Source organism: Chelonia mydas, chromosome 2, assembly GCF_015237465.2.
Source record: "Chelonia mydas isolate rCheMyd1 chromosome 2, rCheMyd1.pri.v2, whole genome shotgun sequence".
Classification (NCBI taxonomy): Eukaryota; Metazoa; Chordata; order Testudines; family Cheloniidae; genus Chelonia; species Chelonia mydas.
This window is the reverse complement of record NC_057850.1, coordinates 133,624,449-133,640,952: the sequence shown is the minus strand read 5'-3', so window position 1 is coordinate 133,640,952 and position 16,504 is coordinate 133,624,449. Positions and strand designations below refer to the sequence as shown.

Sequence of the window (16,504 nt, the reverse complement as noted above, 5' to 3'; positions counted from 1 at the left end):
ATATTTTTCATTGGCATAGATAGATTCACCATTGTGAAGAAATTTTAATCTAAACTTACTGATTTTTCCCTTGTTATAATGATTTCTTCCATGGACAAAGTAAATCTAAGATAGCAACTAAATGACAGACTATTACATTTGTTCATCATATTCAATTGATAAATGGACTCCAGAAACCTTTACTTGTCAAGTGTTTCAGCCAACCACAAGACAGTGGATACCTATGACACTGTCACATAGTTCAGTAATTTAAATAAGGCTGCTACTATTCAATAGCAGGATGGCCTCATAATGACCTTCAGGCCTTTTTTTTAATTGGCCTTTAATTTTTACCATCAACAGCTTAACATGATATGTATTAGTTCAGAATGAAGCATAAATTTTCTCCCCCTGAACAGAGGGCCTGCATAAAGCTCTTAACACAGGGCTTCAGTGGTGCAATGGATCTTGAGTGTGTCCATGGAGTTTTACCCTAAGACCATTATCAAGACAATTCTTTACTGGCAACTCATCTTAAGGCACAGCTGTAACAGTGAAACATCAGCGCCAGACAATCTAAACAGGTGACCTCCCATCACAATGTTCAAACACTATGAATTTCATTTTTATACTGATAGAATCATGACATTGTGCACTTGACTGTGAAAGGAATAGTGAGGAAAGGAAATAAGGAATCCATGTATCTCTGCCCTAACCTCTTGCATTTATCCATGTTTTGCATATTTTGCCTATTTCACCCCAACCTTTCTTGCTTATACTCCCTTCCTTCTTTGCACATTTATCCCTCCCTCTAAACTTTTGATGGAAAATGCTTATTTAACAGCAATTATATTAACTATAAAAGTCTCATGCATTCAACTAGATTCAACAATACACATCTTTAATAACGGACTAGTACCCAGTAAGGTTAGTACAGCCTATTTTTAAAACTTCTCCATAGTCTGTCATCTGCATTTGTTGCTTTAATTCCAACTCTCCCTAATGATGTGAGAGGGCAAGATTTGCTTGGTGTGTACCTGATATTTTGTTGCCATAACTTCCAATCCTTCAATCTTTGATTCTTGCAGAACTGAGTAGGTTGTAATGGTACTGAAGACATGTATAATTTTAACTAGACGTCGATGAAACATTTCAAATTTTCCAAAGATATACATCTCACTAAAATCAAACTGTCTTTCAGCTGGATTTTGTTCTAGTTTTTCTTTTGTCTTGTGAAAACAATTTTGATACTCCTTGGAAACAACAAAATTGAACAAACATGACAGACATTATAAACATTTCATTTTCATAATCTAGGATAGAATTATCTAGACAGTCACCATTTCTAATCAGCTGGGGAGGGGGGTAAGTTTGATCAAGTAATCACCTGTCTACACTACACCGAGTCTTTAGTGCAGTTCTTCTCTGACAAATTAGGTTGAGAAATGGCATCATGGGATTCCACATTCATTATGTCTTCGTATTCGCAGATTCAGTTTGCTTATCACATCCTTAACTACATCAAAACAACCCTTCAATGACACTATACAAGCGAACTCAAAAGTGGGAATTTAATTAACATGTAGAAAAAGAACCCAATTCACTTTCCCTTAGTTGGGCAGAAGTTAGAGAAAGGTTTATCACTAAAGGCAGATATGACTGACAACAAACCAAATACTGTAGTTCTGCTGAGTAACAGTGTCTTCAGTTTTCCCAAATCATTTCCTACAGTAAAGCACTGCATAAATTAGACTGCAGCTCTGTTGCAACAAAGACACTTATTCTGTCTTGTGTGGACTGCACCAAACCTTACTATAATCAGGTTAAAAAAATTGTTCTGTCAAGGGTCAGACTGTGAACAATTTAATATCACTGGTACACAGTTTCTCTCGCAGATAGCCCCATTTAAGTTGCGTACAATTACTCTAATCTGAAGGACTACTGAAGAGCCAGGATTTTCACAAGTGCTTAGTGATTCTGAGTATTGAACCTGTAACACTTTAAACCATTTTCTAAGGTTGGATGCTGAGAACTTCTTGAAAATCCACCCCCTTTACAGTGTTTTAAGTTCAGCACCCAGAATCACTAGTCTCTTTTGAAAATCCTGGCCCAGACTGCTTGCTTGCCCCTGACAATAAGGGATTCATAATCTATCCCTACATTCGTGAATCGGAGTTTAATTCCAAACTCGTGCTTCTCAATATGCAAATGAAAAATATTTAATTTAGATATTAAGGCTTGATTTGTTTTGTAAAGGGGCTCGAAGGAGTTGGTTGCCAAATTCCAATAGGCTTTTTTTAAAAATCTCCACCTTAGACTATAGGCAGTATGCAAATCTCCAGAGTGTGCTCTGGTTAAGTTCAGCAGCTCCTCCAAGTTACTAGGTTGCCATGTATTCACTATAACAATCCACCCACCTCCTTGCCATGACTACCATATTTCTGGAGGAACTCAGAGGGCAAGAAAAATCCCAAATATTGCAGTGTTAACAATATCTATGTGGAAAATTTTAAGTCCCTTAGTGATTTAGGAGCCCAAATTCCATTTTCAAAAGTCACTTAGGCATTTCAAAAGTTTACCCATAATCTCTTCTGGAGCTAATTAAGTGTTGAGGAATGTTTCCTTCCTGCTTTTATTATTCTTTCTAGATATAGTGACCAACATGCACCGGCTTGAGTGCCTAGAGCTAACCTCATATTTAAGCACCCAAACGAAAGCTTATATTTAGGTAAGTAGGTATGGAGTTTGTAGTGCAACTTTAGGATTGGAAATTTTATCCATTGAATATATGCTGCCAGATTTTGATTATAATTATTCCAGGTTAAATACTTAACTGAACTTCAATTAAGGAAATGGAGTTACACACGAGATTTTTCCCAGGGAAAGTGAGATCATAGTTTGGCCCACTGTTTTACTAGAGAACTGTCTTTCACTTTTCTGTATGCAATGAATTCTTTAATGTCAGTCCCTGTTAGACAAAGGCAGAGAATACACCACAAATACCAACAGGACCAAGGCAGTTGGAAACATTTATAAGAATCTATGTAAATTTCATTATGGGATTCTCTCTGAAGAAAAGTACTTAAGATTGAATGACTCTAAAGTAGTTAGTGCATTTGGAGAGAGACTTTAAAACAGGCTCTGTACCCAGGACTTTCAGAATATGATGACAAAGGAAAATACCACCACAGCATGAGGTAACTACATGCAAGTTCAGGGGTAGAATAGGTGCAAGGAAAGGGATGTAGAGAAGAGGACCCAAGATGTCTTGGCCACTTTTGCATACTTGATTAAGAAGCAGTGAGGCAGTCTTTACGCACCAAGAATGAAGGCAGTCAGTCACTCCCCAGACTGCATGGGGAACATGTCCCCCCTGTTCTTCTACACCAGCAGTCAGATAAGGGAGTGGGGTGGGAGAATCCAGTCCTGAGGCCACACATTCTTTGCACTTTCATTTATCACACACTGAGTTTTAAGGTTACCTGTTTAAGTTTAATAGCTGCTTGCAGTTTCTCCATAACTATCTCCTGAGGCTGGTCCCAGATGGTGGCAGTCTTGTTAGTTATGTAAGCTTTACATGCTGTTATCATCTGATTTGTTACCTAAGAATAAAATTAATTTCTATTCTTATGAATAGGTCAGATTTAACATGCTTTGTTTTCATTTCATTTTATGTCCCCCATTTACTCGCTACTGGCCGACTGCACATGAAGTGCCAAAGCTTCCAGCCACGTGTGTAGACAAATGGTTTCACCTCCAACAGCCAATCTCAATTCCATTCCCCAGCCAAAATGCTGCTGATCAAGTCACTACACAAGAGATGGGCTAGTCTAGAACTTTAAATGTGTCAAACGAGGTTGAGGTGACAAAGTGATTTTGCGCCTTGTGAGTGGAGTATAACTAGTTATGTCCCAGATGACTGCACTGGGAGGGAATAAATAAGAGGCATTCTTAAACTGAACTCCTATTTTCATGCAGGAATGAGGAGTGATAGTTAAGAAATGAGCTAAGTTAGCAAAACTGTTTGTATACAGAGTGCAAAATTCACAATTGGCAAAAACAGCTATAACTCCATGGAAATCAACACAATCACACCTGCTTATGGTCAGAGTGAGTTTAGCCCAGATTGTCTTTCAAAGATTCCCCACCAAGGGCTCAGTGAGTTTTTAAACCCTTGTCATGGTTATTTTCATCATTTAAAAGACTTCAGTCTAGATTCTTTTGATCAGCATTTTAATGTAGTCTACATTCAAAGGAGAGTCAAGAATTCTATACATTGAGACAAACGTGGTCTCACTAAATGTCCAAGATCCCTTTGTGTTAGTCTTCCCATGGGATCTTTTAATTAAAAGTAAGCTGGATGTTTTGTACAGAAAGTGATATTGATACAAAGAGATTATGTTGTGTGCACCCACCTTCACAAACAGTGAGGTTATCTTCTCAGAGGTATTGTAGTAACGTGAGATGCTGTGAATCATTTTTATTGCATTTATGAGACCTGGAATAGCATCTACCATGGACACCTAAAAGGAAACACCATAGGTCTCTCAGTGAAATTCACCACTGCCTTGTACCTTGTATGATTTACAAATATGCAGAGAGAGTACAAAGTGTCACCTTTCTAATTTGACAGTCTCTTTTCTACTGTGCATTCCCTTTACTGCATTAGCTAACCTATCTGATAGCCCAACCACTGTGATTAATTTGTCTGATTATTTTGAGAAAAATCTTGCAATTCAGGCTCAGACAACAGAGATGCAAAATGGAATCTAGAAGGGGCAAATAACTAGGGCCTTGTCTACACAATCTTCCACTGATTTAACTATGCAGTGTTGTTGTAGCCGTATTGACCCCACCATATTAGAGAGATAAGGTGGGTGCGGTAATATCTTTTATTGGTCCAACTTCTGTTGGTGAGAGAGACAATCGTTCAAGCCTACACACAGCTCTTCTTGGCACAGTCAGGCACTTAGAAGCCTAAATCTCACTAACAGTAATTGGGATTTTTGTCCCCATAGTGACTAAATCAGATGGGTGTTGCAATGCTGAGCACTGCAGTGCCTCAATATCCTTACAAATTCGGGCCATGGTCTTTGACTAAGTAAGTTATAATGAGTAACAAATGAAAAAATAAACCTCCTCGGCCTAGCTTTGGCACAGCTCTGAACACCCAAAATTTATTTTGAAATTAGTAAAAAAAGAGTCAGCATTGCATGTTCTTGGATGTCACAGAAACTGAGGCATTTGTCAGATCTGGCCTGGTATTCCCTAAAGAGGGAACACTCACTACCCAGTAACTTGTTTTTCAGTGACAGCAGACTATAAACCTGTTTGGGGAGCTTGGAACTAGCTGCAGGGATTCTGAGGATGCAACGTACTGTTACATGACTTTGAAACCGTCAGTGAAGCCTATGAAATGGAAATTTGCTTTCAGTTCCGCTGCTATATCTTTTCATTCAGGGAGGCAAAAGTTGTACTTACAGGGTCACTGTTGTATAGGGGGTCACAGCATTTTTCCAGAGTGTAGAGATACTTCACGTTGTCTTTGGCTTCATTAGCGGCATCAGTGATGCGAGTGTCCAGCTGTCGCCAGCTCTAAAAGTAAGAAGTAAAAACCAAAAATAATTATTTTAAGAAAAATTGAAATGTCAAAGATATTGTACCAGGTGAGGCTCTTGCCCTCTGTATCACATCAATAATTTCATTACAACCTGCAGCAACAGATAGGTAACTAAGCACAATAGAATGTAGTTAGTATTACAGTCTATTTTCCACTAGATGCCTATGTATATAATACCCATTAAAGTTAAATGAATTGATCCAGAGAAGAACAGGATTCCCCCTATGCGTAGATATGGCTACATCTACAAAGCACACCACTTTCAGCGTCATGTAGGGTACATGCAGCTACATGCTGCAGTGGAAAGCAGGCTGTGCCCACACTGCAGTGTGTAGCTACATGTGTCAGGGAAAGGCTCTAGCAGTGGGGAAGGAGCAAAGAAAGACTTCAGCAGCATCCTAGTTTTGGAGCCTTCCTCCACTGCCAGAGAAGGCTCTGGGCGGCTGGGAAAGACTCCTGCGGCAGGAAGCTGGCAGAACCTTTCCCCACCTCTTTCCTGCTGCAGGGAAAGGCTCCTGCAGTGGGACATTACACTGCTAAACATAGACGCGTAGATGGGGAGGTGCTGCTTGGACATGCAGAGAGCCACATAGGGTATATATCACCTAAGCAATGCCTCACGGTCTATACTGATATTTACATCCATGTCAGGGGTGCTACTTGTGTACATACTCTACACACCACTGAATAGAGTGTGCAGCATAGAGGTACCTTATCAGTTTGGTGGAGTTCCCAGTTCAGCATCTAACTTGTCTTCACTTCATAGTCTGTTACACCTCACCCAGACAGTTGGCATAATAACGTTCGAACAGCAAGTGGCATTGCCAGGGCACATTTTATACACTGTGTTCTATGTATGTATCATGTGATGCCATGAGAAAATGAATCTGCCTCACTCTCACCAAGACAGGTGAAGTTCTAAAGGCAAAAGGATTTTTTTTTAAATTGGGGAACACTTAGTTAACATTCCCCTCAAGCATAGTGGTAAATCCACCCAGATCCCTCTGCAATGTTTGGGAGCCCTGAATTCCAAGAACTTGCAGAAGCTGCTGCTGCTTACAGGTTATGGGCCTGTGGAAGAAACAAAGCACAAGAAAGGGAAGTGAAGTGATGACCAGCATATGGTAGGGAAAACTACTTTATCCTTTCCCTCATTCAGAAAATGCCAGATGCTAGGGAGCTGGCTGGTGGCAGACTATCAATTTCATATATGATTTCAACACCTGAAGTGGCTACTGGAGCAGCACTTAGATCAACTGCTACCAACACAGGGAAGTAGTGAATGGTAAAAGAAACCTCTTACTGCAGGTTGCAAGTTGGAGAGCAGCATGTGGGTGGGAAGGATAGACACTGGGAGTGAATGTGGTGGAGTTATCAGCAGAGGCAGATTAAGGTTTCCTGGCGCCCTGGGCCAGAGAAAGTGGGGAGGCCTTCCCCAGGCCTTTGGCCTGCGGTCCCACCCCCATCCTGCCCCTTCCTGCCCCTTTCCCTATGGCCCTGCCCCGTTTCATCCTCGGTCTCACCCCATTCCACCCCCTCACTGCAGCCCCACAACCTCTTTGCTCCTTTCTGTCCCCTCTACTGCAGCCCCAAGACCAGAGAAGCTCTGTCCCCACTCCACAGCCCTGGGGCCAAAGTGTGGAGTGAGAGCTCCCCCAGCCCTGAGGCTGCGGCAGGGAGCAAGAGCTCCTCCAGTGCCGGGGAGGCAGCCAGAGTCCGGGTGCTGGAGCTTCCCCCACCACCCTGTACTTCTGCAGGGGACCAGGGTCGGGGTGCAGTGTTTTTTCCCACCCTGCCCACCCGGCATTTCTGACAGGGACTGGGGTCAGGACGCGGGGGCTTCCCCCTCCCCACTCTGGCTGGTGCTTCCACCAGGGCTCCAGGGTTCCATCACCCCACGGCAGATTTCTGCTGGGGATGGGGCACCCATTTTTCCGGGGCCCCCCATTTGGCCAGGGCCACTGGACACAGGGCCCATCAGCTCATTGGATAATCCACCACTGGCTATCAGGAACTGGGCTGAGAGGAAGCAAAGTGACACATGATAAAATGGATGTTTTGGATAGGTGGTGAAAGGAAGAGCATCTGGGGAGAACGACACTTGAGGAGGCTCTCCTGCTTGAAATTCGTGTTTGGGGGTCCATGACTATTAAGCCAATTCCTCTACCTGATAGATTTCTGAAGCCATTAGCTATGTGCATCTTATTTAGATAAACAGAAATGCCATCAAGTGGAATGTAAGGAATTGTTTTGCTTGGCCACAAATATGGGGACTATCAATTTTATTTTCTTCAACTACCTGCTGTTCATTCTAATCTGTTTTATGTCGTAATCAACTTTTCACTGAAAAGCTTTTACTATTAAATACTGATTTGTGATATGCTCTGTAGATGCAGGCCAGTGGTTTATCACCTAATAATAAATATTAAGTCAAATCCCAGTCTTTTCCTCAGTCCCAGTTTAGTGTGTTGAACTTGAAAAAATATAAGGGGCAATAAAAAGAGTATATAACATTAGGATTTTGTCCATTAAATATACTGTATATCCTGGGAAACTAATGCTGTATGTAACCTATTTTCAGTCTTTAGTTCTGTTTTAAGTTAACAGAAACCTTCAGAAGTCTGGATTTAGCAGCAGCAAGTACTCCCAGCACCGCTTTCACATCTGGGCTCTTCAGTTGGTCCAAAAGGTAGTTGAATTTAGACAATCGTTTCTTCCAGTGATCCAGTTCTGCTCGTGGCCCCAGGTCATCAGCTTCTTTCCTCAGCTGATCATTTTCAGCAAGGACCTTGAATCACACAGCAATATATCAGTGACTGATATGGAAGTGCTGCTATTTATCTGAATGGGTGGTAGCGATATGAAGTCTCCTATTATTACTGACATCCACCTCCTGTTTGCAATGTTGTTATACACCCAGTTTTCTATGGTGGTCCAAGGATATTAGCGAGATAAGGTGGGTGAGGTAATATCTTTTATCAGACCAACTTCTGTTGGTGAAAGAGCTGACAAAGAGCTCTCTGTGTAGCGCAAGCACTTGTCTCTTTCAACAACAGAAGTTGGTCCGATAAAAGATATTACCTCAAGCACATTGCCTCTCAATTAACTTCCTGTGACAAGTTAGGAGCTAGGCTTCCCCATCACCATCCTTCTTAAAAAGCCAAACTGACTCGATTTTGCTTAAAACTGTAAATTTGAGTAGAAAATGGGTATTTCTTCAAAAAGCCAGCGTAAAAAATCAAATTAACATATTAAGACTTGGATAGCTAGCAAAAGTGCAACCTTAAGTCTACCTTAGGTCAAGCATTTACCGTAACACACTGAGATCATTACTTTCACTTTGTTTCATCACTGATTATGACAAAGCTTCTAAAAAGAAGATAATATTCTGATAAATCAAAGAGAAGGGTTTAATAACCAAGTCCATTTGGCACAGGATAGGTGAGGGAAGGAAGCTAATAACATTTCCGCTCCTTTACATCCCATGACTACGTTGTGCTTTCTCCTCTATAGTCTTCATTGCAACTGCAGTACATCAAACTCCCAAAATTAAGTGATGCTATTAACAATTTTAAATTGTTAACTCACGTAAGTTAATGCTTTTTAGTATTAACTCCCCACAGCCTATAATTGAGTCCCAAGAACAGCACCCTTAGACCTCTCTAATCTACCTAGATTTTTACATCACTCACCACAGTGGTATTTGAGTACCTTAGGCTAAAACCTGCTTGCTGTACTAAGTATACAATAGCGACAGCTTTAATAAGCCTATTTTCCTTTTAGCAATGCGTGTGCAGTACAAAAATGAGATTTTACAATCTTTTGGCAAAAGGAAAATACCCTGAAACGTTGCCAGCTGTCTTTACTGTGCACCTACATCAAGATCCTTGCATTTCCTTCATGGCTTTTTTTTTTTTTTTTTTTTTTTTTTTGAATTAAAGCCACCAGAAGTCAATGCTGGTTTCTTTGTGATTTTGTATTTCATCGTTTAGGAGGTCTGAGATGCAAGAATTAATTTCTAATTAAGGAAATCAGTAAGACTTAACATAAGACAAGTTTTATTTCTCATACTAAAAAAAATTGCAATCTGCATATATGTCCATTACAGAGCCCTGTTTTCAATGGACTTATATAATTTAAACCTAGATAATATACTTTGATCTACAACACAGAAATTCACAGTTTGGGAATCATTTTTTTTTAAACCAATTTGGTAGTTTGACTTGATGCTTGTCTACACGAATACTCAGTTTGCAGCAAGCTGGGATGTAAATCTTCCCCATACTATTATGCGATGCTCTAAGTGTCTGGTGTGGCAGCAGGTTCATTACAAAGTTCCCTAGGGCATTTTTAATCTATCCAGCTTTGAAACAGGAGTAGGCCAGTGTGTACTATGGAAATTTTAGTGTGCAGCAGCAGGATCCCCCCACCCCCATAAACCGGTGCATATAAGGCTGGAATACGGAAGATTTACACCACAGCTTGATGCAAACTAAGCGTTCATGTAGATACAAGCCCTTATCCAAGGACACAGAATATAGTAATTAATACTCAGCAGAATATAGCTTTTAAAAACATGATACTACCAAAGTATAACAATACGAAATAATCAACATGTAGTTCATAAAGGATTCACTCATTATGTTTGTGCCAAAAACAGGTACAATAGATGTATATGTATCAGAGGGCTATTTTGGAGTGGAGAAGCCGAACAAGTGCTGTGCTTTACAAATAAGATCAAGCCCTTAGTGACAGCAAGGAAGCTTACTTCTGAGCATCATGGCTAGCATATATTGTATGCACTGATTTACCAGTTACAGATGGGTTGGAGCTCTGAATAGCACACTGATTAGAGAATTAAGTGCATATGTGGCCACATTAGTAAATACTACTTCTTTCTACCAGTTCTGGGCTTAATGCCACTTGTGTAAACAGGACTAATCCAAGTTTCACTGACATTCATGTCAGAACAGTTGGCAATGTTTCAGATCTGTGCAGCGCATCACCTGTTCAATTTGTTTGATCCATACTTTCATGCAGGCCTCTATTCTTTCTAGAGCTTCTGTGCTGTTAGCAACAGCCAGATAGTCTGAAGGTCCCTTTAGAGTTTTCAAGTCATATGTGTCACACTTTTTCAGATTCACCTAAAAGAGGAAGAATTAAAAATTCAATAAAGACAGTGAAGACAGATACCTCGGGAGTTACCATTTCATTTGAAAAATTATTGCTTTGCCCTCATGAAGAGAGGCCTGCTTTACATGCCCACAGTTACTCTGAAGTTACAACACTGGCCCTCCCTCAACAGCCCAACCTAAACTCCCTGTGGTGATGTGCAGCCATCAGCAGCCCAGAACCCCCATGGTCCCAGATTCTAGCCCTGCAAGTTCTTACACTGCAGTACATGATGTTGCCTTTCGGTCTGCAGTTTAGAAAAAGCCCTTGAAAGGAATTCTGGGGTGGCCAGCAATGCAAAAAGCACCAGGCCACTTTCTGCAACAACAGCAATGTTAGGTTCATTTTATAGCATACATGCTGACAATCTTACCTTTTCCATCAGACTCTGCTGAGCTCCTGACAAGACACTAACAAATCCCTCAAGGGAACCAAGGAAGTCCTGCCGAATATTAGCTGCTTGCTGAGGACCACCAATCTCACCCCAACCTTGGTTCATAGTCTTGATGACCGGAATGAAGATTTCTGACAGCAAATGGTGCACGCTTTTTAGTAAGCCACCCTGAGCAGTATCCAGCATATTGAAATTCACTTCCTGAAAGAAGGGATATGATGCATATCAAACTGAAAATAAAGTTGATTTAGATATATGTGTGCGACTATATAGGCTAGTCACATTATAGGTGCTTGGAGAATAAGAACTTCAACTCCTGTTTTTTAGCAAAGGTTGCAAGAATCCTAGTCCTGAACAGATTGGCCCTCTTGGGATTGTGGCTCAGTTGAACTGGCTAGCAATGAACATTTCCCTGTTCCAGTTTGTTTACGTGGGGGCAGGCAACTCCTGTCCTCAAAGAAGGGTGAACCAAAAATCCTGATGAGGTGGCCCCAAACTTTTTTTGGAGGCATTCATCCAGTATTCCACAAAGACCTAGGCAGAGCCAGAGAGGTCACCATTGGTACACGTGGACTCATTTATTTCCATATTAAACCAAAATAGGTTTCGAGGTCTCAGAATACAATAGTTTTGTCAAGAATATATACACTGAATTTATACACTGACAAGGAGTTCGGAGGAAAATGTTCAGACTCCTGGCATGAAAATTTCAAAGGAAAACTTGTTCCCTTGAGTTGAGATCAATGTCAAATGTCAACTGAAGTAGTATTTTAATTGGGGTAAATTTACAGTGTCCTCGGCATGGTACGTGGTCATTTTAACCACAATTTCTATACTTAGTTAAACACTTGAGTAAAATAAGTGTGCAGCATATCACTACCTAACGCAGGGTCAGGTAGATTAAAGCAAGCAGCCCATACGGGACTAACCACAAATACACTGCTGTTTATACAGGGAAATCCCAGAACCAACAACAAAATTAACATTTGCTATGTCAATTTCAGGGATGGAACATACGAAAAGTATCTTGAGAGATCCTAAATCTATCAGATTTTAACATCATAACAAATGCTTTTAATTACTCCTAAATGCAAGTAGCCCATCATATGCTCATCACTCAACTCAATTAAGAGTGAGATTTAAATTTTTTAAACTACCTGAACTAGGGTTACCATATTTGAACAATCAAAAAAGAGGACACTCCACGGGGGAGGTATTTGCTCGGGCCGGGAAAAGCACCAATGTGAGCTGCCAGAGCCGCAGAGCGGGGCTTCCAGGCGCCAGCAGTGTACAGAGAGCCCTCCATCCCCGTCCTCCCCATGACCCAACCATAAGAGCCAGAGGGACCTGCTGGGGGGGCGAGATGGGGAGTCCCGGCGGTGCTTACCTGGGGCTCCTCCTAGGGTCAGGTCGGGTTGCGGGGGAGCAAGCCGCACCCCCGCAGCTCTGATTGGGCAGGAGGGAGCCGGTGCAGCACGCGGAGACCCCCTGCGCCTCTGTGCCTAGGGGCTGCCCACACTGCAGGCTCCTGCTGGCGGGCGGGCACCGAGAGCTGCCCCAGGAAGCGCCGCCAGCCTTGGGACTTTGGTGAGTGTGGTGAGGTGAGCAGTCCCCGCTATCGGGACAAAAGGCATCCCGACCGACGTTTCAAAATCCCGGACGTTTTAGATATTTAAAAATTCCTCCTGCATGGCGATTTAAGAACTAAAAAGCCGGACATGTCTGGGAAAATACGGACGTATGGTAACCCTACCTAAACCCATCTTCCAAAGCACCTAAGTGACTTAGGAGTGTAAATCCTATTTCAAGTTAATGGAACTTAGGTGTTTTTGATTAATTTATATAGATTCATCTTTTCTTTACCAAATGAAGCTAATGAATGTTTTTCAAAGGGTAACCCAAAGTAAAGCTTTTACAGTGAACTAGCCTGGAGAAGAGCAAGGCAAGGTTGACTGTGACAAGGCCTTATGCAGAGCTCCCTGGGTTACCACCATCTAGGAATTCAAAACTAGCAAACATCTGACTAAGACCCCTAGATTAGGAATTATATGGGGAAATGGCAGACATATGCCCCTACTTAAGGATGGAAGCCAAAGTCCTGACCACCTCTCCTGGTGTTATACTTCCATTCTGAAAGATTCCATACCTTTGCTAGTTTATATACCAAATACACATTCAGTGACTGCTTCATCTATAACTGGAATACAGCAACATCTTTGGGGCTGTGTCTATTGTGTATCAGAGTACAACCATTTAAGGCATTTAGCCCATAGAACTACAGAGTCAAGGATTGAGATACCAAAGCCAAATTATTTGATAAAATTTGCCTCTCCTTGCCTATTAGCATCACTTCCATATTTTCCAAAGCAAACTTCAACCATCCTGTATCATCCTACATGCACCCAACGAAGTGGGTATTCACCCACGAAAGCTCATGCTCCAATGCGTCTGTTAGTCTATAAGGTGCCACAGGACTCTTTACCACTTCATCCTGTATCAGTCACCTTGTTATTTCCTGGTTCATCGGAAGAGATTCCAAGAGGCGTTGTTCGGTGACATCAAAAATATTAACAGCATGGGTTGTAATAAAACCGCTGATATTATTGGCAATGATGCGTTTGGGGTACCTTCAGTCAATGCAGAAACTACAGTTAGTTTGCCTCTGAAGTTTTATGAAAATCTAGTTACCGATTTTGTAGTGACGTCCCTGCATCTTTGTCAGTGAGTTTCTAGCTCTGTCTCAATGATTTATGCTTTGCAGCTCACTCTTAAGGGTAAAACATACTGCATGTCTACTACTACTTAAGCATAACGGGATACATTAAGAAATTCTTTACCATACACCATGCTCTTTTGCTCTATTTTTGATTGTGGCTACTTTCTTGCATGCACTATTAAATAGATAAGAAAAAACTTTAAAGGGTTAAGCACTACATGCAACTCAAGGGATTGCATTAATACAGGATCTTTCAAGATGAACTAAAAATATTTATGCTGAAAGGGTTACAAGGAAATATATTTAACTTAACAGTAAAACACTACATTATAAATCATTAAAAGCAAAAAAATTAAAATTTGTAATGACATATCAGATCTCAATTCATTATATCCTCACAAATGACAGATCAGTGCTTTATGCTACGTACAAATATTTACACGTTTTAAAATACTTCAGTATAGGATCTCTGGTTGAAAAGCACTTTTAATAGTTTACTAGTTACTCAGGAGCCTCAGGACATGCAAGCGGGAATTGACACAGTATAGATTGAGCATAATAGCATTGAAGAACAAGGACGGAGAGACAGTAATCGACAGAGCAGGGATGGAGGAGGTCTGCAAGGACTTCTATACAGAACTGTTCAAATCAAGAATCAACGTCCCTCTCCCAACGCTCCAAGAGTCAGAAGAACGCGTCCCCCCAGTAATCGTCAGCGAAGTCCGAAGCGCACTACACCAGATGAAGAAGGGAAAAGCTCCAGGCAAAGATAGAATAATGTCAGAAATTATTTCTGCAGGAGGCGAAAAACTTTGGAAGGCCCTCACTTTAAGATTTAGTCAATATCTTGAAGAAGGAAAAATACCATCAAGCTGGAAGGAGTCGAATACCACCTTGCTGCACAAGAAGGGCGATTGAGAAAATCTTAAGAACTACCGCCCTACATGCCTGCTCTCTCACATCTACAAGCTCTTTACAAAGGTGATAACGAACCGACTCTCGCAGAGTCTGGATGAACAGCCGCTGAGAGAGCAGGCAGGGTTTTGAAGAAATCTCAGCATGATCGACCATATATTTACCCATAGCCAGCTCCTAGAAAGAGGGAGGGAATAAAAACTCCTGCTGTGCATTGCTTTCATCGACTATGAAAAGGCCTTCGACAGCATCGAGTTTAATGCAATGTTAAAGGGGCTCGCAGAGCAGGGCGTTAACACGCAGTATATCAGTTTGTTGAAAGAAGCGAATACTGGATGTACAACAAACATTACTCTCCTCAAAACTCCCCTCCACATCCCAATCAAGAAAGGCGTAAAGCAAGGAAATCCGATTTCACCAAAACTATTCGCTGCCTGCCTCGAAATGGTTATGAACAAGATCAATTGGAGGAGTGGTGTCAACATAAATGGAGAACGATTATCCCATCTCAGATTCGCGAATGACATCATACTAATTGCCGAAAGTACCAACCAACTGCAGCGCATGCTACGAAGACTCGACAAGAAAAGCAGTCAGGTTGGCCTGAAAATGAACTGCTGCAAAACGAAATACATGCGATCAGATGTCTTACGAAAAGCCCGAATAACGGTAACAGGAGAAGAAATCTAAGAAGTGGAACAGTACATATATTTGGGCCAAGTAGTTAATATGTGCCAAGACCTGAACGGAGAACTCTCACGAAGGATTCGGGCAGGATGGTATGCATTTAATTCCATCAAGGACATCCTCAAAGGAAAAATTGACAAGACCGCACATACAAATATCTTCAATTCAACAGTGCTGCAGGCCATGCTGTATGGCAGTGAAACGTGGGCACTGATGAAGAGAGAAGAACAGCAGCTGTCGGTAGCTGAAAGGGCAATGGAACGAGCTATGTTGGGAATTTCCCTTCTGGATCGCATCCCAGATGAAATGATCAGAGAACGCAGCAGTGTGAAAGATATTGTCGTGGAAAGCAGACATAACAAGATGCAATGGGCGGGCCACACAGCACGGCTCACGGACAATAGGTGGATTGCAACCATTGCTGAGTGGTACCCGCGAGAACAGAAAAAAACACCCTGTTGGCCTCCAAGAAGATGGGAAGATGACATTGTAAATGTTTCGGACGAACATGGAAAAGAAAGGCAAGAGTGAGAGAAGAATGGTGGACGTGTTGTGATCGGCGCAGTCTTAACGACAGCTGAAGACTGATCAATCCAGGTGATCCAGGTGACTAGTTACTTTAATAGTTTTCTACAACATCACCAACTCTGTTCCCCATTTAGATTCTGACACCCTAGAATGCTAACATAATCTCTGGTATCAGAGACCCAAGCTATCAAGAGTCTTCATGTTTAGATATTGTGGCAGAGCTCCGACCTTGTCCCCGTGGGTCCCGCGCGTCCAGGTGGTTTATGCGAGCCTCAGAGGTTCACTGTGACCCTCCAGGTAGCCCTTCTCTCTCTAGGGCCAGGGTTACAGTCTACTGAGCCCTTTTCATCATAAGCCAGCAAGGAGGTTTGTGAAAGAACTCCCACGGGCTTATTCCCAAGCAGTTTAGCCTCCTGTCCTGACAGGGGCCTGTCTTCTCCTCCCAGGAGGTGTTTCTGTAGTGTTGGGTTGCGGGGCACCCGGGTCTGCCCTC

The 16,504-nt window shown here is 41.9% G+C and overlaps 1 protein-coding gene across 1 annotated transcript in view; it reads right to left on the bottom strand.

The window, feature by feature from the left end:
* DNAH5 (dynein axonemal heavy chain 5) overlaps positions 1-16,504 on the bottom strand; it is a 309,924-nt gene that overhangs the window by 202,722 nt on the left and 90,698 nt on the right. The window contains exons 5-11 of the mRNA XM_037893325.2: positions 11,145-11,366; positions 10,606-10,743; positions 8,211-8,387; positions 5,461-5,574; positions 4,395-4,502; positions 3,462-3,581; positions 1,017-1,232 (exon numbers count right to left, since the gene is read on the bottom strand). Of these exons, the coding sequence (XP_037749253.2) occupies positions 1,017-1,232; positions 3,462-3,581; positions 4,395-4,502; positions 5,461-5,574; positions 8,211-8,387; positions 10,606-10,743; positions 11,145-11,366 (1,095 nt within the window). The remainder of the gene's footprint in view (positions 1-1,016; positions 1,233-3,461; positions 3,582-4,394; positions 4,503-5,460; positions 5,575-8,210; positions 8,388-10,605; positions 10,744-11,144; positions 11,367-16,504) is intronic.